Source organism: Aquila chrysaetos, chromosome 12, assembly GCF_900496995.4.
Source record: "Aquila chrysaetos chrysaetos chromosome 12, bAquChr1.4, whole genome shotgun sequence".
In the NCBI taxonomy this organism is placed as follows: Eukaryota; Metazoa; Chordata; class Aves; order Accipitriformes; family Accipitridae; genus Aquila; species Aquila chrysaetos.
This window is the reverse complement of record NC_044015.1, coordinates 1,719,177-1,739,434: the sequence shown is the minus strand read 5'-3', so window position 1 is coordinate 1,739,434 and position 20,258 is coordinate 1,719,177. Positions and strand designations below refer to the sequence as shown.

Genomic DNA, 20,258 nt, shown 5'->3' with positions numbered 1-20,258 from the left:
AGATTTGGGGTAATTCAGCAGTTCAAAGCAATTCAACGTAGGTCTGGATTCTCATAAAATGTTAAGAAGCCAGATATACTCATGGAAACAGCAACGTTTTCTTCGTAAAGGAAGATTTTAAAAGCCCTAGTATTTTAATGTTTGCAGGAATTCATAAACCAGACGTGTCCATTGCACATACCTATTTACTTGCTCTTTTCTGCCTGTACATTTGTATCATTCTTTGACGGAAAACATCAAATGCATCTTCTTTATTTTCTTCCCCTGCAACACCCAAGCCCTCCCCTGCAGAGGTAGCACCCCTAGGGAGTAAAATGAATAGTTAGAACACTCTGTTTCTGTTACATTTGACAATGTGCAGAAGAGATCTAAACAATAGCTTCCAACATAGACACAATTCAAGTGGAAAGTAATTCTGCTTCATTTGGGGGAGAAGGGGAGTGGAGGCTTGGTACCTGGCATACCAGATCAACTATAAAACAATTCCCACCTCCCATTACACATGCAAATACCCACCAGCAGAAAATGCTCCTATGATATTAAGGGAGCAGTGAAGATAGTCATCTAGCAGATCAAATTCTTACATGAACTTTAACCACTCTATTCATGGTACATAGGATCTTCTGTTGAAAAGATGCCAAAAACTGCCTTGTTTCTTAAATTCCAAAAATGACACAAGTCAGAGACTTTGAGGAATGAGTAGAAAACACCACATAACTCTGGATAAAAGATGAAATTTTTACCAAGGGAACATAAAGCTGCTTGTTTAAAATTTCTAGCACCCAAAGCAAGCTGAAGTCTTCTAGGACACGCATCATAGACAAAACCTGGAGCTCCTGCCCTTCCAAGAAAAACGAGTCATTAACTCCTCTCTCTTCATCCAAACATGCCAACAGAAGCAGACAGGCCTCAACAATATCAAAACAACTTTCTGCCCTGGAAATAGATGGAGAGGATGACCCACAAGAATGCAGAGATACAAATAATTAAAACCCATCTCTTTCTCCAGGCTATGTGCCTAGAATGTAGATATTACAAAGCTAAGATTAATGAAACCTCAGCCACAGGAATGATCCTCTGTGCCAGTTTTATCCTCCAGGTCAGTTACATTAGTATTATCTGTTAAAGATTTCATTACGTGAAGTAAGAAAATTTAGATTGCCCCATGTACTGAAATTGGGATTGCTGTGCTACAGGGTAAAATCTGAGGACCTTAAGTAGAAAAAAGAAAAATTATTCTTAACCAATTTCTGTAATAATAGGTCCACTTAAGCCAAGTAGATTGTTGTGCAATTCTAAAAGAATATTCACAGACTCTAAAAAGCAAATTCAACTTTACAGTCCACAGTAGAAACCCTGGGTGCTGTTTTTTCTTCTGAATGGTACAGAGTCTGACTTGGCAGCTGTATGATCAAGTGAAGTTATGTTTTAAATTACAGTTAAAAGTAAAATCACCTAAAAGACCTCCCAAAACTTTGCTTTTTTTCATCTTTTGTAGTATGACCTGTTTGAAGCAGGCTCACTATATTTGCTGTTTCCATTACACAATGGCTGCTTCATACTTGCAAACAGAAAGAACAGGTTTTTTTTTCTTTTTATACCACAGTTCCTCTTCTAGATTACTTTCAGAATAAAAAAAACTAATCAAAGACATGACATAATTACTCAGAGGAGGGTCTATCCCATAACAATGTTCTGCCTTTGAGCGTGGGTTTTGGTTGTGTTTTTTTTTTTTTTTTTTTAAACATCTCTTGAACTGTTAAATTGGTCAGACCCATAGCTGTGACAAATTAGTTCTCAAGACAAGGAACAGCTCACAAGACTAACATGAAACTCCATTTGAAATTTCTGGACCTATCATTTCCATGAGGAGTCACCGTGCAATTCATGTATCTTTCACACCAATGTAAATAAAAATCTCCTCAAACCTGCAAATATGACTTGCTCTCACAGCCAACGACAAGCTTTAAGCTTTCCTAACAAAAAAGGGCCTCAAGTTTCTTTGTGTAACAACTGATGTGCCTGAATACACCAGTTTTAGATATCAATGTTATGTAATGATCAAGGTGTGCTCTACACTAGAGTTGAAGTCTCTCCAATTATTAATCCATCCCCTTTTGCTCAGAGAATGAGATTACACAGCACATGGACTTTTAAACAAGTCATCAATAGAAGAGCTGGTAGTTTTCAAAACGGGAAGAAAGAGTAGAGGTTACAGATTACCAAGTGAAAAAAAACCAACACACACTGTATCAAAGCAACTAACAAGAGAGAGCAAAATGTTAAATTGCACTGGTTTCATCCTCACTGAGATTGTCCCAAAGTATTTTCCAAAGAATGACTTTACTAGGAAATTAAAGAGAGGTGCACACCACGAAAATAATCAATAATACGGAGTTCTCTCTACATTACAGAAAAGGTCAACAAGTTTTGTAAGAGGTGCAGAAAGCAGTTCTTCACTACCCTTTGCAGGTGTCTTTACAAGAATGACATGGCAATGGACTTAAGCTGGAAAAACTGTTATTTTTGCATATTAAAAAATGCAGTTCTTAAAGATGGCCAGAAACTTTTAGAATGTGGGGGGCTCACTGTCAGACCAGATACAATTAAATAGTTCATGATCAGCTGTGCAGCGAAACTTGTGCCAGGAGCTACAGAAACAAAAAAATTACTCATATAGTTGTTCCCAACAATTTTTGAGGCTAAGAACCAAGTTCTAACACTGGTGAATAGGCTGCAGGCGAAGCAAGCTGCTTTCTCATTGTCCGTTTGCTGCTGAAGAAAGAAATACAGAAAATACAGTGATGACCACTGGACCACAGGGAGCACTAAGGGAAAAAGAAAGCAAAAAAACAGAAGTATCCCACCGACTAAAATGACCAGTACTGTCCAAGGCACGAAGAGAACATAGAAATCCCTGGAGAAAGAAGACTGTTAAACCACAGACTACATGTGTGGACTAGAAAGCTTGTTATATGGGCTCAGAGAGAAAGAAATAGTTTCTGCTTCCGTAGTCAGTCAGGGAGTTGAGGGAGGTATTATCCATTCTCTGTGCTGGCAGCAGCAGTGGATGCTGGGTACAGCAACTTTAAAAGACAAAACGAAGATTCAAAACCAAAAGTATATTTTAAAGGAAAAATCACACTTACCTTCTGGCAGATACACTTACCTCTTTCAGTATGCAGTGGAATGAATCACATAATTAGAGTGAAAATAAAATTTGTTGCCTAAACCTAGGAGTACCGTGTATGACGTTCCTGAAATCTATTTATACATTATGTGCCTAGCGAGGTAGCAAAGAGATCCCTAGGATACTACTATGTGTTAAAACAAACCTAAATACACCAAACAACAAAAAACACCTCCTGAAGAACAGGGGCACCCATATATCTCTAGAAGGTGTCCGCACACTGCAGCATTCATGCTGCAGCCTTCAGTAATGGCAAACTGGATGGCAAGAAACGGCCACCTTCCAGACCAGACTTTGCCCAGCCTGGCCAGAAACATGTGTGAAGTCTCCATGCTCAACTTTAGTGAGGTCAGAGACCAACGTCAAGAAGGAAACAAAACACTGAACTGGCCACATCTAGGTGGGTTAGATAAACATAGTTACTACTAGAATCCCAGCCTTTTCCAGAGCTGTCAAATTTCTGTAGTGTGTTCCCATTACATACACTTTTACAGGCTCTCGGATTCCTTTTCCTCGTGTACCAAGGCCATGTCCTTCTTGCCAGCCCATCTTCTGAAGCATCTGGAAGCCCACATTCCTGTTTGTCAGTTTCTTGTGTGAAAATTCTAAATCTTTTGGTTTCTATGAAGAGGAAAAAACAGAAAAACAAAGGGAGATCATGTATTAAAAATCCCTCAAATCCTGCCTCCCCCTAAACTAAATGTGTTTGAATTTCTGGATATACAGAAATATCTTCTAAGCAGCACTTCACTAGCTACACAGAAAAAGTCTACCAAAGAGTAAATACCTGCCTTGCCAGTTAAAAAAAAAAAAAAAAAAAAAAAATCAGGTTCTTAAACTGTTTAATTACATTATTAAAATAGCAAACAATATCCCTTCATACTTTAAAAGGTAGTTATGTTTTTTAATAACAAATATTGAATGATCTGATGACTGAATCCCTATTACAAATACAGAAGCAGTCACATAACATCTCACCAATTCTGGAAACTTACAACGTATTTTCCAGACAGCAATGCACTGATTGCATTATTATTTTTTTTAAAATAGAAGACAAGATTAACACACAGATTTTCAATAATGTTGTAATCACAAAATGTTTAATTTTGACACAGGTAGTTAAAAGACAACAGGAGCCATGGCTCTCCTCAGATTTAGTCCATTTTTTTTCAGCATCAGGCTCTTCAGGTCTTAATTCAATTTTATGACAATGACACATTTTCAGAGGCTGTCTCTTGTAAAAGACAGTTGATTCTCAGAATGCAATGGCAAACTAGAAGAGTTCTTTACCTTCTTCTTCTTTGTAACTGGGCAACCACGAGGCCTATCATAAGCAATTCTGACAGGTTCATGCACTGCAAGTCAAATCAGAGACAAAATTCAGCTGTAAAGAAAACAATTTTAATACAGAACTCCAAAAGTACATGTCAAGTGGGACTCTAACTCAATGCCTTGGTCTAAAATCAGAACCAACAAGAAAGTTCAGAATTAAAAAAAAAAAAAAAAAAAGAAATGATAAGACCTTTTTTTTCCCCTCCACAACAAAAAGGGTAATTAGTACATGCACGTATTTAGTTTTGGACATATCATGCCAGCAATACACTGATGGATGATATCCTGTAAGATCTTTCATTTCCCTGAGCTTCTGTAATACTCTGATAGAAAATTCAGACTGGACTTAAATGAGGTTATTGTATATCATTTTCATATCACAAATGACAACCTTCACCAATAAAAATCATTATGCAAAGACAAGACATTTGTTAAAGTAGCTGCAGAGCACATAGAATCAGTTTTAAGCTACTTATCTCTCAATTCTTAGAATATCATGACCCACCCCTGCTGTGGCCATAGTGACAAAATTTGACAAGCCAATCCAAAGTCTAAATATATTTAGTCAAACACTCAAAATATGTTCAGTGCTATACTTAAGTCTGTTAAGCCTTCCATACACTGAAAATAAACCCCACAAAAACTACTACAGTGAGTTTTTTAAGCAGCAGAGAGACGATAACATTCACATATACTTAGAGAATATTTCAGGAATGATGTTTGACACAAACTTTGCTATTGCACTATAATACAAAAACTGTTACACAATTTATTCAGATTCTCCTTGGTCAGCTGAATGAACTTTTAAAGCGAACACTGTATTCATTTTTTTGTTAAAGAAATGCAATTCCTTGAGCCAATAGCAGTCAGTAACAAAGCACATAAAAATCAGGAGTTCTGTACCAATACCTACAAAATATCTTTTAAGTAACATTCACCTTTTGGTTCTTCTATGAGGCAAATCCTTTTAGATGCCGGAATCATACCAACTTTCAGAGACTTGCTGCTGATTCGTTTGCGAGGAAATAGGGTACCAGGAGCAGGAGTTGATGCCTGTGTCGACAGATTTGGTATAGCACCATCAGATGAGGTGGCTAGCTGTATTTCACCTGTTGAAATTTCCTCTCCTGTTTTGGAAATCATCTCTTCAGTTAGGTTTTCCACACTTCTACCTGCTGACATGTCATCCTCTTCTCCCTCCTCTGCTTGCTCCATTTCCATTTCTTCCAAAGGCTGGGAGATATCCTCCTCAAACTCAGCTTCTTCCTCATTTTCTTCCTCTTCTTCTTCTTCATCCTCTTCCTCTTCTGAAATATCCAAATTTCTGTCTTCAGGTTTAGCACTTTCCCCAGCATCAGTTGCTTCTGACACAGCACTGAAGTTAATAGATGGACATAATTCATAAACTTTCATTCGGTAAAATTTGAAAGCTGAACTGTTTCGATCCTGTAGAAACCTGAGCAAAAATTATAGTGAAAATAATGTCAGAGAGAGATTTTCTTTAGCCAGCATGAAGCAAGACATTAGAAATAAATCTCTTATTAATTTTTTGAATGGTCATTCCAGGTGTGTTTTTGTAGAACTGTAGGATTCCCCAACAACATGTACTAAGAACAGCAATCATTCTCCTCAATTCTTACAGACTGCTTTTTATCAGCACTTCTCAGACTGTGTTATAAAGAATTCAGTACAATTATCTTCATTATATAGATGGAGAATCTAAGACAAGATGCTAGCTCTGGATGACCCAGAAGGCAAACAGCAGACCCTAGAAGAGAATTCAGGTCTTCCAAATTTCAGTCATGCAGTCTATGTGGAAATAGGTGTATATAGGGCTCCATTTTTGTTGGCACAGTATGACCAAAAGAGAAAAATCTGTGCTAATTTACACTAGAGCACTTAGGCCATTGTAATCAAAGCCTCACTTAAAAACAACAACAAAAAAGCCCGAAGGTTGAAAATAATTTGGCAGAAAACTATTTCAAGATGCAAGCTGATTACTTAGAATATAAAAGAAAAAAATACATATATCAGTGCATGTACGCATTTGGGAGAAGTGTTTTTCTTTCTTAGGTATTTCAGATATTCACCATTAATGGAAGTGCTGAGCAGGACAACAGGGAGTATTGCTGAAAATCCTCTGTTCCTAAACACATTGAATAAAAGCATACATCTCAACAAACAATAAAAGGAAATATCTCCTTTGTAATTGTTTAGATGCATTCTGATTTTTCTTATCAGCCCATTTACACAGACAAATGTGTAGGTTACTCACCAAAGGTCTGGGTTATCTGCACTGTTGTCTATGCTGAACTGCTCAATTTCTGGTCCTACCTGAGCAACAAACTTGGCAAGCTTCTCAGCAGTTTCCATTGTTTTAGCATCCACTGCAAGAAACAGAATGCTCGTTATCTGTTCTTCATACAAAATCTGCATCACTGTAAGGTCAATACAGTTGAGAACTATCTACTTTAGCTAAATGTTTTTTAGAATTTCCAGCTGAACATTCTATGCAATTCTTTTCTCATATAATTTACAATTTAAAATCTAATCTTGAATCTTCACTTACCATCAGGAAACTGAGAGGACAATGGTGGGAAAAGTTCAGGTGGTGCTAATAAATCCTCAGAATCTGCCCTTTCTTCGGCTGGCAGAGACACCTCTGAACTGGTGGCACATTGTGAGGATGAGGTTGTATCAAGGGAAGCATTCTTCTCAGACAGGCTGGTTTCTGATACAGAAGGCTTTGACTGGACTGAACCTTGAAGATGCTTGTCTTGGTGCTTCAGCACTGTACCAGCTGAAAGCACCGTCTGTGTCCCTATGGTTGCTCTCCTCACCTTCCTTCCTCGAATACCATGTTGTGCGATAATTCCAAGCCTTTTTCTTTTAAATAGCCTTCTCTTAATACTTGCGACTTTCCTGGCATACAACATGGCCCTGACTGATTCTGTTGCAGATTCTTCTAGTGTTCTGCCCTCACCACCCTCTTCCTTTCCAGATGATGTCCGCCTTTGCATCTCTGATAACTTCAGTCTGTAATACTTGTATTCTAGACTATCTTCATCAGACAAGAACCTAAATAAAATCATATAAATAAAATGAAAGCCTAAGCTGAAAGCACAACTAATCTCAAAGTCTCAGATCAGAAACTCAGTAGCAATTGATCCTTTTTTCCAGGGGCATACACAAGTTGCTACATTAACGTTAGCCTGCATAGGTTTTTCTCAGGAGTAACAGCCAACTCCATTTCTAAAGCAGTAAGTATGCCAAGCAAATAAATGATGGAGGGTTTTGACATAAATCATTTGGCTAGTAATTAATCAGCTATGCTGCAATTCACACATGAAGAGATACTGTCATATTAAAAGATCATTACACTAGGAAGTGTCTCAGCTTTCCTTTTCCAACATTATCCATAGAACACTAGATCCGTAAGTCTGTTACCCTACTGTATGTTTATATTAACTACATCTGCTTACTATTTTCATCTCGTAGATGTATATTGCTTTTAACATCTTGTATTTGGATTGACATACAGTCATTATTGACAGATCAAAAGGAACATGATCTACTAGACAGAACAGAAGCAACAGGACAATTTCCAGGGATATCAGGAAGTATAATTAGCTTAGGAGACATTTTCAAAAAGTCTGATTAAATATACAATAGGCTTTGATCTTACACCCGTTGAATGAAATACTGAATTTAATTAAATATATTCCAAATATCTTCATCAAAAAGTAGTATTACAACATGCTGTTCAAACAAACCTACCAATATTCAGGACAGTTCTTTTGAGCATTTCTCTCTTTGGCAGACAAGGTTCCTGAAACAATGCTATTCACTAGCTGTTCAATTGTATCTACAACTTTCCGATCAGCTCGCTGTGGGGCTGTAGGAAGAAATAAAATGCAGTCATTATATTATTCTCATCAAGAGAATATCAATGTGTCATCTTTTTTATTCTTTGACACATGGACATTTGCAATTTTTCAACATATTAACACAAAAAAGGCTGCACTTAATACTAGAGTAAATTAAGGAAACCTCAGAAACTTTCTGACTGTTTTCTCAACTCAAGATTCTAGAACAGTTTATTATGAGAAGCGCTGTGGTTTAAGAAACATACTTTGCCATCCTGGGCAAGTTAAGCCATCCTTTAAAAGGCAATTACTTATTGCACCAAAAGGATTTTGTGCAAAGTAAGTATATTTGAACACTACTCTGAAGGGGTAAGTTCCAAATTATTAGCCATTCAGTGTTGGTGCTGCAAGACCTCCCTGCGAAAGTATCTGAAGTTCAATTAGGGAAAAACAGATGAGTATAGTAATGAGCAAGGATGCTTTAGTGAGGATGAACTAGATGGCCTAATACAGTAGAGGAGATAGTATTCCTATAGATGGTTGTACATACACAACTTCAAAGAAATATCCTTGCATCTGATAAAAGCGGTAACGGTAACATCTCCAACTTTGCTTATGTGTTTTATATGCTCCGTGATGTAGCCAGTTACAGCTGTGGTCCTGGCCTCCCTACCTCGCAGTTGTGAAGCTGGAGGGTAGGGCAGCTGAAGCAGCCAAGGGCACAAGGTGAAAAACCTAGATTTAAAGTATAAGTGCATGCAGGAGACGGGAGGAAGGAGACACACTTTCATCCACAAAGGTGAAAGCGATTGCTACAACAGATGGTATTTACTACCTGCCTCAGCACTGCCAGGGATTTTCATGGAATTCTCAGAACTAGGAATTCCTGAGCTAATGAAACCATAAAAATTAAGATGAAATGCTAGCAACAAATAAAGAAATTATGTACTGCAAAGTATTTTACAACAGTTCACTCACTTTTAACTTTTGTGTCAGGAGAGGGTTTTTTAAGCTGTACAGTGGACTCTGGTTCAGTTTTTTTCATCTGAATTGGATATCCACTTTTCTCCAACCAAGCCTTCAAGTTTTCAATGTACTCTCTTCCAAACAACGTTGAATCATCAAAGTTTGGGAATAGTGTTGGTGCTGGAGCCATTTCCTGGAGCCCTACAGCTTCAAGTATTTTCTCTTGCCTGAAAACAGATGCTAGCGCGAAGGTCTGACCCAGAAGTGCTAAAGACTTACGACAAAGAGAAACAGTGGTCTCAAAAGCACTTGCCATTTCTCTCGGATTACCAAAACCGCTCGTCTTAATGCTTAATTCGTAAGCATTGCAGGCCATAAGCAGCGGTGTAACACCTTTTAGGAGGCGGTCTTGTAGCCTCATTATGTATTTATCAAAAGGTTTTATAATTTCAAAGAAGCAGTTCTTTGTTTTCACAGCACCCTTGTCCAATAGCATATTTAAAAACTCATTGTCCACTTTGGGAGTTTTCAGAGCAGCATGTTGTAAACTCTTGATAGTAAAGAAACAATAATCTCTGTGTTCTGGCTTTAAGGAGCATTTGAATGAAGCAAGCATTTTTGCACAGGTTTCTGTCTCTAGCTCAAAGAGAGCTCCAAAGAGCCGGGAAAATTCGGCATCATTTTTTATTGCATGAAACCCAGCCCATTTTATAATTTCTATTCCAAACGTTGAAAAAATGTCCGATTTGTCCACAAGGTCAAAATTGAGATTTCTGAAAACGTGCGCAGGCTTTGGGAGCCTGAGAATAGGTCTCTGGGTTGTTACAGTTGGCCTCTGATTAGGTCGTGGAGGCAACTTTTGATTAGGCCGCTGGATGGTCACTGGCCTCTGGTTAGGTCGTTCAGCAGTTTCTGGCATTTGATCAGGTTGCATAGCTGGCTTCTGATCAGGGCCTGGTGGCAGTTTTTTAGTGTTCCATTTCTTTAGGGGAGTTTTGATATCTCCTTTGAATACTTTAGTTTTAACAGCACCCCTTGTAATACGCTTTCCTCGCAGAACTCTTCCCCTGCCAATGTTGCCCCTCCGTACTGGGGGTCGGAACTCACTGTCAGATTGAATTCCAAAGTCTACATCATACTCCTGATTCTCCATGTTGCCATATTCATCTTCCATGAGTCCTGGTGATCTAAAATCACCTAAAATATCTGAAGAACTAAAATCAGTTTCATGTGGTCCGGTGGATTCCCAAGAGTCAGGAGGGCCATAGTCCTGATCATGAGAAGCCAGGCCCCCATACTCCCGGTCATGGGAAGCCGGACGCCCATACTCCCGGTCATGGGAAGCCGGACGCCCATACTCCCGATCGCGAGATGCTGGACGCCCATACTCCCGGTCATGCGAAGCTGGACGCCCATACTCCCGGTCATGCGAAGCTGGACGCCCATACTCCCGGTCACGAGATGCTGGGCGGCCAAATTCCCGGTCACGAGATGCCGGGCGGCCGTACTGTTCATGGTAATAGTTATCTTTCCTTATCAGAGGACTAGCAGATCTATAAGAGGGTCCTGGATAGTCGTCTCTAGGGTCTTCAGTCCAGTCATCATGTGGGTGGTGCTGGGCGTTATCATGAGCGTATCTTCCATCATCATGAAAACTGTCTTCATATCTTGGTCTTGGGACTGGTCTTGAATGAGCTGTAATGATAAAAACATAAATACACCAATGCACTGCAAGTAGTATTAAGAAAAAAATTTCATAAACACGTTTAGACACTTACAAGAGTCAACACATCAAAACTTCCAAAGAACAGTACACATATCTAACTTTAGGATATTCCCATCTGCATTCTTATGTACGCTGAATAATTCATAATAAGCAAAAAGCAACAAATGATTAACAATGCCTAAACACACATGACGAAACAATTTCTTAAAAATTCTACTTTTGCTAAAGCTGAAACGCAAGTTCTGCTATAAACCCCATTTTCTACTTGCTCACAACCTTCTCAGTCTAGGAATATGCTAATGTTGTGCTCATAATGCTTCTACTCGGATTTCTCAGATGTAAAAATACCAAAAGTATGCACTTTCTGTTTCCACACTGAATATATCGGAATTCCACAGTTGAACAGAAGTTCATATTTTCTACAAACTCCTACACAATTATCTAAGATAACATTAAAGTCAGAAATACTAGAATTTCCTGCAAAGTATCCAAGAATCCCTATTCCCTAATTCCAGTAGTTACATTCAGAAAGTAAAGAATACTTGAACAAATTAAGTATTTAAAATAATTGATTTCTTCGGAGCTTATACAACTTTAAGAAAACAGAAAAGGTCTCATTTTAAAACTCTCAATTTCCTATGAATGTAATCCAAGTTATTTTTCTAGACATTTTAAATACCACGTTTAGAAGATAAAAGAATTTGCAGATCATGTTTTGTATACACTCCTGAGATTAATGTCCTGCTTTTAGCTTTTTCTCCAAAAATAACATGAAATACAGAGACCCAAAGGCTTCAAATGGACTCCTACATTTATTTAACTTATCAGACATCAACAGAATTCCATCCTGCAGCGATGCCTCTGGAGACCTCCCTGAAATTGGACCCACTCTCTGATGCAGCCTGAACAGAATTCCTTTGTTTAAAATTCGTTTTTTTGCCTGGAATTTGCATTCCAGATTGAAACACTGTCAGTCATACCAAGCTATTAGCCTCTTAAATAAAAATGGATGTGGAAAAACACCAGCACAACTCCACGTTTTCAGCAAATATACGTAAATGGAAGGCAAGAAATCTGACATAGCTGTTACCAGAATAGCTGGCATAATCCATGGCACGTCATGCCCGGGTTTCATTACCTTTAAAATGATGGATGGTGTCCTCTATAGCATCACTCCGGTCCATGCGATACCTTTTAACTTTGTCCTGCACTACAGCATCAAACGTCTCCCGTGTGATCCGCCGAGAGGCCATTTTTATCCTGTAGCAAAACAGCACAATACCGTCCCTGACCGGGGCACGGACGCTGGGAAAGGTCCTCCCGCCGCCAAGCCCCTAACGCTACCGGCGCCCCGGACCCCCCCCCCCCCCCGCCGCTAGGCTCGGCCCGGGCGGATTCCCGTGAACACAGCGTGGGGATACGGACACAGCTCCTCCCTCCCCCGGTTCCCCACCCGGGGCGGCCCAGCCTGAGGTAAAACGCAACGTGAGGGAAAACCGCCACCCGTGAGGGAAAACCGCCACCCGTGAGGGCCTCCCACCTTCCCACCCCTCACCGGGCGACCCCCGGCAGCTTGCTGCCCACCGCCCCGCGCAGGCACCGGGAGGAGGGATTGGGGGGGGGGGGGGAACAGGAGGAAGAGGAGAAGGAGGAGACCCCCCCGCCCCGCCCCGCGGCCCGCCCCCCGCCGGGAGCCGGCCCCGCCCTCACCGAGGCGGCGCTCCCCCGCCCCGGTCCCGCAGCCTCCCCGCCACACGGGAATCTCCCAGCAGCCCCCGCGGGACGCTGTTGGCTCCGCCCCTCCTTCCTCCTCCCTCGCCGCGCCTGCGCAGTGCGGGGTCGTCCGTCGCGGCCTCCTCATCCCCTTCAAGGCGGGTGGTTTTCGGGGTAGCGCTGCTTTGGCGTGGGTCGGTACTAACGGTGAGGGCGCGGTCCCCGGTCGGGCGGCGCGGTAAGCAGAAGGGGAACGGGCGGGGGCGGCCACCAGTCTCCCGCTTTGGCGGCGGGGCGGCTGGGTGACCGCTGCCCCGCAAGGCGGGCCTCAGCCGGCTCGCGCATACCGCGCATGCGCAGAAACGGCGGCCGACCGCATGTGTGTGGCGAGGGAGCACGTTACGGGGAGGGCGCATGCGCACTTGGACAGCCTGGGTTCTTTTTCGCGCCGCGTTTTTTTTTTTTTTTTCCTTCTCGTGAGGGGGACGGGCGTGACTTTTTGCCTTGGTGCATGCGCACTGAGAGGGCTGAGCCAGCGGTGGGCGGGGTCGGAGGGAAGGGGGGGCCTGCCGGCTGTGTACGGTGGCCGAGTAGGGCCGGTCCTCTCAGCGCGTTGCTCTTTGTCAGGCGGGAGGAGCCCCTCAGGGAGCGGCGCTGCGGGCGGCGAGGGACTGAGGTGGGTTGTGAGGAGAATCGAGGCCCTTTGTGCGCCTGGGAGCTCCCTCAGTACCTGCTCCCGGTTCCTGGGCCCTCTCTGGGGCAGGCCTCGCCTAAAGACTGAGGGGCGGGATCTAGCTGGATGGCTGGGCCTGCTGAGGGGGATGAACCGGGCCCCGCTGCGGGAACGGGGACAGAGACAGGCCGAGGGGCTCTGGGCTGTGTTAGCCCTCGAGCGTGTGGGGTCTCGGGGCCATGTGTGTCCGGGCAGGCTGCCCACCGTGCGCCCGTGGCAGGCGAGGTGCAGTGAGAGCCGTGTCACGGTAACACACCCATCTGCAGCAGAGCAGTAGCGGCTTCCAGATCCAAATCCTGGGCCTCTGACATTCCTTTTTATTCCTTTTAATTGTTATGTGTCAGCCCGTTAAAAAAAAAATATCATCCCTTTGACCATATATTTTTGGTTTCGAGTTCTGTGCTTTTGTTTTGAAAAAGAGCAAATCACTTCCTTTGTTTTTGATTAACTTGAGAAGGTTTTGCACCAAAACTAGTTGTGGACTATCTTAATGACAGGACAAGGAGGCAGTTTATCCCATTCAAGTAAAATGGGATCGAAACAGATTGCACAGGAAACATTTGATGATGCAGTGCAAGAAAACATTACAGAATTTGAAATGGATCCAGAAGAGGCTGTGAGAGAGGCTGTGCAGCAGTTTGAGTCCCAAGGTATTGTAAATTCATCTGCTTTTACAGTTCAGATTACTACAGACTGAGTTTTTACATATCTTGAAATTTAAGAGAACCTGCATGCAAAGATCAATCGTCCAGTGTTGAAAAGAAGCCTTTGCGAAGTGGAACAGAGATGCTATTAATGCTAACCTAGTTTCATGGAGTAATTATGACTGAAAAACTGCCTTGAGTGAAACTGCAGGGTGCAATTTTGTCAATGAAATTAAACTCTTTTCTTTTTCCCAGTTGACATTTAGCTAGAATTGAGGCTTTGTTCCAGGACATATTTGACCATTATAGTTAGAACTTCAACAGCATTTCAGCATCTTTGTGCATTGATCCGTGCTTTACAATAAGTTCATCTTTGTTGACTGTGGTTAACTTGACAAATTTTACCCAAGCTCCTGTAACTAATACTAATCTTGTTTTTGTTTTTCCTTTTAGGTGTTGACCTAAGCAATATTGTGAAAGCTGTGCGGCAGCCTGCCTCTGAAAATGGTCAAAAGCAAAAGCATGAAATTTTGCTGGTAGGAGCACAAATTTATGTTGTCTTCTAAGGATCAGGGTTATATAATAGTTTAAGTAATAGACTGAGAATAATGAGACATACCTTCTACTTCTGCCTCTGTCCCATTTCTCTGTGAGCTCTTCGACAAGCACTTAATCCCATCTATTCTGCAAACTAGGAGTAATATAAAAGTTCAAAGAGCTAGCTTGCACTTTTCAGTGGAAGTATCTGTGTAAAGAGCAAAATGCCAGCATTTCTTGCCTAGGAAATGGAGAGGCTGCCTTTCATAACTTAGAAGCAGATTCTCCTGTTGTCAGGTAAAGTCAAAGCACAGAACTTCTTTAATGAAAGAAATACAAGTTACCTAAGTGGTAGCTGTTAGCTAGCTCTTCTGAGGGTAAGTGAAAAGATTGAATATGTTACCTCTCCAGCAAGACTAAAAATATTCATGCGCACCACTGACCCCTGTGAATTGTGCTGGTTGGACCCAGTTCACCCACTGGTGGTCATACTGGCATGCAGTGATGGCTTGACAGTGATGGCAGAAGTACAGATTCCTCTAAGGGTTCTGTGCGTGAAGACAAAATGCTGCTCTTCAAGACAGCCATTTCTTAGATATGTCAAACTAATTTTAAATTTAAGAGAATACTGTTATTATAAATAAACAAATTTGAATGACTATAAAGAACTGCTCTTGTTCCTTCACAGTTCAGATCAAAAATTAACTGTTGTTCTCTTCTTTAGACTTTAGATTCCCTTGGGAGAGCTGTTGCTGACTCTGATCTTGCTGAGATGGCTGAGCAGCTAGTGGTCTTCACTGATCAGTGCAAAGAACAGCTGGCTTTCCGCTACCTGGCTGGGCAGAATGGTGCCTATTCTGTGGTATTCTCTGCCTGCCAGTTGGCTTCAGGAGACAGAAATTTAATGCTGAAAGCCTTTTATACGCTGTCTGCCATCTTGGATGGGCAGCCAGACCTACTTGACTCCGCTGGCCAGGATCTACTGCTACACACTCTGAAGGAATATAGGGAGGATGCGGAAATGACGCTGGCTGGGATCCGATGCATTCGGCACGCCTGTCTGAAACATGAGCAGAATCGTCAGGACTTTGTGAAAGGTGGGGTTCTGCCACTTCTGACTGGAGCTATAGTCCAGCACGGAGACAGTGCCGATGTCGTCCGAACGGCCTCCTCAGCGCTCAGGGTCATGACGTTTGATGATGACATCCGCGTGCCCTTTGGTCATGCTCATGATCATGCTAAAATGATTGTGTTGGAAAACGATGGGTTAAGAGTCCTCATCGAAGCTGCAAAAGGTAAAATTAACCCCATGATTGTTGATCCTAATTTTGAATCATCTGTGCTTTCTTATCTCAAAACTGTGCTTTGTCGTAACTTGAAGCTCCCCAGAGATGATTCAGAAATTTGCCACTAAAGTGATGTTTAATTCTTTTGATGAAATATGCCCTGAGAGAGAAAAATAATATGACCTCTCCAGAGGCTAGCAGCAGCACCAAGGTGGCACTTGTCAGAGCTCTTTGTCAGTCTGTCTAGGAAGTATTTTACAGCCCAGTGCAGGTTTACAGGCACGTTATCCCTGCTGAGGTGCTGCATTCTTGCCAAGAAAAGATGTTCTGTCTCAGTCTAGATACAGAGTGAACAGGATGTCATCTGTGCTGTTTTAATATAGAAAGTGAAATACACTGTTTCCTGTGTTTCTTTAATGAAGCAAAGTGAAACACCTTGATTCTGCAGCACCCCTCCTTGCTCATAGTTACTCCATTCATCATCTCTCCTCTGCAGCATTCACAGATAACTCCAGTGTTCTCAGTGAACTGTGTGCCACCCTTTCTCGCCTCTCTGTCAGGAATGAATTCTGTCAAGAAATTGTGGATCTTGGTGGCTTAAATTTTATGGTGGCTCTACTGGCTGACTGCATTGACCATCCGGTGAGCGATGTAAAGTGTACTTGGGAGTGGAAGTAATGCAGCAGGGCATGCTTTTTAGTTTAAAGTCCTGGCTGTGAATGGGCCTTAGACTATGCATTATTTTAGGTGCAGTTAGGGTTGAAACCCCAACCATTGATCCCTATTTACAGCCTTATATATGGAACTAGGTCACATGTGCCCTGTCAGACAAGAACACAGTAATTCTGAGCCCCTTGCTCATAGTTAACTTCCTCTGTCCTCCACGCTCCATGAGCAGAACTGTGCTTGCTCCCAGAAAAGCTGAGCTTCTGGTTTTCCATCAATCTAGCTAGAAGAGATTCAAGAGGATTTAGATGCTCGAGTCCCAGAGGGCTGATGTTTGATTCTTTAAGCTTTGTTGAAAACCTCTGCCAAACTAACAAGGTTCCTTCTTACTCTAGCAAGAAAGTGTGTCTGAGGTGTGAGTGACTGAGAATAGTGTTGCTGTTCAAAACTGGGAATGACAACTGTTTGAATGGAGTTGCTGGGGGACGTTCTGGTTGGCTTTCAAAAGCCTGTAAAACTCTCTCTGCAGCTTTCTGAGCTGTTTTTTCTTGATGAATGCAGGACGTGGTAAAGCAGGTGCTGAGCGCCATCCGAGCGGTTGCAGGTAATGACGACGTGAAAGATGCCATCGTTAATGCTGGGGGAACAGACCTCATTGTACTCGCTATAAGCCATCACCTTGCCAACCCTCAGGTACGCACCTAAGTGGTTGATGGAGTCCCTCTGGGGCTGGCTGGGAATGGAGATCAGGTTTGGGCTGCATAATGTAGCAGTGTAACCTGTCTTGTGTAGGGGAGCAACCCACAGCGTTGCTCTGACTTGTGATAACCCACTTATGCTAAGAGCAGATACATTCTAAGTATAGTTATTAAATGATTGCAACTGAGCTATTGATTAAACCTTTAACATCCAGTTGTTGTAGAGTGGTTAAGTGCATGCTTTGGCAAATATTTGTGTAAATGTAAAGGTATGTCCACTCTAATATATATTAGGTTTTTTTCTTGTTCCTGAATCAGATGGATACTGGATACAGTGTTTTGCACCTCTGGATGTAAAACTTGCTTTACATGCCAGAGAAGCAGAATGTTTCAGTGGAAGAAACTTTAAAAAAAAAAAATAAAAAATTTAAAATACTGCCAGAAAAGGAAACAAACTCCAAACACTGTTTTTCCTTAAAGCAACATTTTCAGCCAGTGAGTGTCTCTTTATCTTGCAGATCTGTGAGCAAGGTTGTGCAGCCTTGTGCATGTTGGCTTTGCGCAAACCTGAGAACTGTAATGTCATCATGGAAGGTGGAGGGGCGTTGGCAGCTCTTCAGGCCATGAAAGCACACCCACGAGAAGTGGCTGTACAGGTATTTGCCTCAGAGCACTTGATCATTTATTCAGGATTGGTGTTGGCTGTGCTCACCACTTCCTTGGGATTTTGTCCTTTACTTGACAAATACCAAAAGGTTCTGAGTATGTTGGGAATGCAGGATCTAAATGCAGGACTCCCTACACCTGTCACTGTGATGTGATCGGAGCAAAATTTAGTTTGGGTTTCAAACCCACCTGAATTTAGCTTCAAGTGACTGTGGAATGCCATGCTTCTCTTCCAGGCATTACTTCTCCTCCCCCTCCTTCACGGAGCAGGATAGGGATAGGCTCTTTCAGACCCAGCCTGTGCTACAATGTTATCTGTCCTATAAGAGACATTGCCATCTATTCTCCAAAGTCGAATAAAACACCTACATGGCAAGAAGTTAGCCTCTGGTTTTCATGCAAGTCTCAGTAGGCTCTGTGTCTGCTTTTCTGCTCTCCAGAGTATTAAAATACCATGGACAATATTTTTCTGAAAGAGTAGTTTAAGCTAAGTGCCAGGGAAGGTGCCTGGAACAGCATACAAGGCAATGGAAAGATGGGTCTGCTGTAATTGGAGAATTCTGTCTTAGCGTTCTTTAAAGAAATACTTGGGATTGCCTGGCTGGTGTTTGAGATTTGCTGGTGTTCTCACAGAAGCAGGAGGTTTTGTTGTATAAACTTCAATGTGAAATAGCAGCCATGCTTTTGTCCATGGATTTATACTTCCAGGAAATAGTTTGTTGCTGTCTACAGCATCTCACATTTAGTTGCCCAGAAAAGGTTCTTTATGTGGAGCCAGTTCTGCTTTGTGCGTGCCAGCATCCTACACGGATGGTATTTCCCTACAAAAGATGCTAATATCTCTCATTTATCTCTCTCCTCAGAAACAGGCTTGCATGCTGATCCGCAACCTGGTCTCCCGGAGCCGGGACTTTTCTCAGCCCATCTTAGAGATGGGAGCTGAGAACCTAATAACAGAAGCTCGTGCAGCACACAGGGACTGCGATGATGTGGCCAAAGCCGCACTGCGGGATCTTGGCTGCAAAGTGGAGCTCCGAGAGCTGTGGACAGGTCAGAAGGGAAGCCTAGCTCAGTGAATCTCCACTCCACTGAGCCGTGGAGCTTCAAGACATCTATGTACATGAAACCTAAGGGGGGAAAACAAAGTGGCATGGATTAATTTGCAGTTACATTGAACTGGAATATCTGAAGCAAATGCCTGGCTTGTGAGGCTGCAGTGAACTTTTTATTGGGAGCTACAGCTGAAATGGCTTTATGCATTCACAGGCGGCAAATTAACTCTTGTGTAGTAATCATTCCCTGAATCATCTAATGCCTGAAGATGATCTGCTCCCCCCTGTTGTTATGTATGTTCCTTGTGTACAGAACGGGGCTCTTCCCACATGCTCTGTTCTATACAGGAAGAGCAAAAGCGGCTCTTTCCTGATAGGAGTTTGGTACGTACCATGGCAGCTGGTTCTGATTTGTTTCTCTGCCGATGGAGGCTAGCAGCCTGATCTGGTTAACGGGATGGATGAGGAGAAATCCCATCATTTGTGAATGTGTTCTGTCCTATTGTACTATTCTGCTGTTATTTTACTGCTGACCATATTCTGTGTTGCTGCTTCGGTTTGGATTTTCAGCCAACATAACATTTTAAACAAAAGCAAAGTAAGCATTTTGGATAGCGTGGCCCAAAGCAACGTACTTTGATGTTGCCATTTGCATCCAGGAGGAAAGTTCATGTTCTCTTTCAGTGAGATGAGCAAGTCGGGGCGGTGGGGAGGGGACTGCTTGTGAGGATGGTAGTTTCAAAGCAGGGACAAACTGGCAGTGGTACCACACAGCAGGAAGCCAGCACCAGGGAGCCCTGGCTTTGGTTATCTCTTAGCAGGGTGGTGCTTCCCTGAATCCAAGGGTGCTGTAATTGTAATGAAGAGGCCATGTGCCTCGTGGTCTGAAGGCAGCTGTGGACTTGGGGGCAAAACAGGGGAAGTGAAACATCCAGAAAGGCTCTGAAGGCTCAGCTAAAGGCTTTTGTGTGCCCCTATTTCTTGCTGGGCTGTGTTGTTACTAGCCCTGCTCTGGTCCTGAACCTTCCTCCTGCGCTGCTACTGATGTTGTACTTGAGTGGATGTTTTCTAATGTGATATTCTCTGTAGAAATGTTGACCCTATAAAACATAAAAATGTACAAGGGTGGTTGGCTCTTTATGGAGCCTTTTTGAGGCAGGAAAAGAAAGGTGGTGGAAATGCC

At 42.4% G+C, this 20,258-nt stretch overlaps 2 protein-coding genes across 9 annotated transcripts in view; one reads left to right on the top strand and one right to left on the bottom strand.

The window, feature by feature from the left end:
• The window catches only part of SUGP2 (SURP and G-patch domain containing 2), a 21,730-nt gene extending 8,819 nt beyond the window's left edge, over positions 1–12,911 (bottom strand). For 3 of the 6 annotated variants that reach the window (XR_003926152.2, XR_003926153.2, XM_030034033.2), the window contains exons 1-9: positions 12,791–12,910; positions 12,219–12,340; positions 9,367–11,049; positions 8,300–8,417; positions 7,092–7,600; positions 6,798–6,909; positions 5,461–5,978; positions 4,481–4,545; positions 3,675–3,811 (exon numbers count right to left, since the gene is read on the bottom strand). Coding sequence is in view for 3 of the 6 variants with exons in the window: in XM_030034033.2 (XP_029889893.1) it covers positions 3,675–3,811; positions 4,481–4,545; positions 5,461–5,978; positions 6,798–6,909; positions 7,092–7,600; positions 8,300–8,417; positions 9,367–11,049; positions 12,219–12,333 (3,257 nt within the window). In the remaining 3 variants the exon portion in view is untranslated. Of the gene's footprint in view, positions 1–181; positions 303–3,655; positions 3,812–4,480; positions 4,546–5,460; positions 5,979–6,797; positions 6,910–7,091; positions 7,601–8,299; positions 8,418–9,366; positions 11,050–12,218; positions 12,341–12,790 lie in introns of those variants that run through there. The other 3 variants (XM_030034031.2, XM_030034032.2, XR_003926154.2) reach the window with 3 other exon arrangements.
• Positions 12,901–20,258, top strand: ARMC6 (armadillo repeat containing 6). 3 transcript variants are annotated; one of them, XM_030034085.2, is made up of 8 exons: positions 12,901–13,000; positions 14,024–14,176; positions 14,624–14,706; positions 15,432–16,002; positions 16,490–16,635; positions 17,221–17,352; positions 17,876–18,013; positions 18,887–20,258. In XM_030034085.2, the coding sequence occupies exons 2-8, from the start codon at positions 14,056–14,058 to the stop codon at positions 19,097–19,099; spliced, it is 1,404 nt and encodes a 467-aa protein (XP_029889945.1). In that variant the 5' UTR covers positions 12,901–13,000; positions 14,024–14,055; the 3' UTR covers positions 19,100–20,258. The 3 variants fall into 3 exon arrangements, with proteins under 3 accessions (XP_029889945.1, XP_029889944.1, XP_029889943.1); XM_030034084.2 differs by having other exon boundaries at positions 12,935–13,031; XM_030034083.2 differs by lacking the exon at positions 12,901–13,000 and adding an exon at positions 13,297–13,469.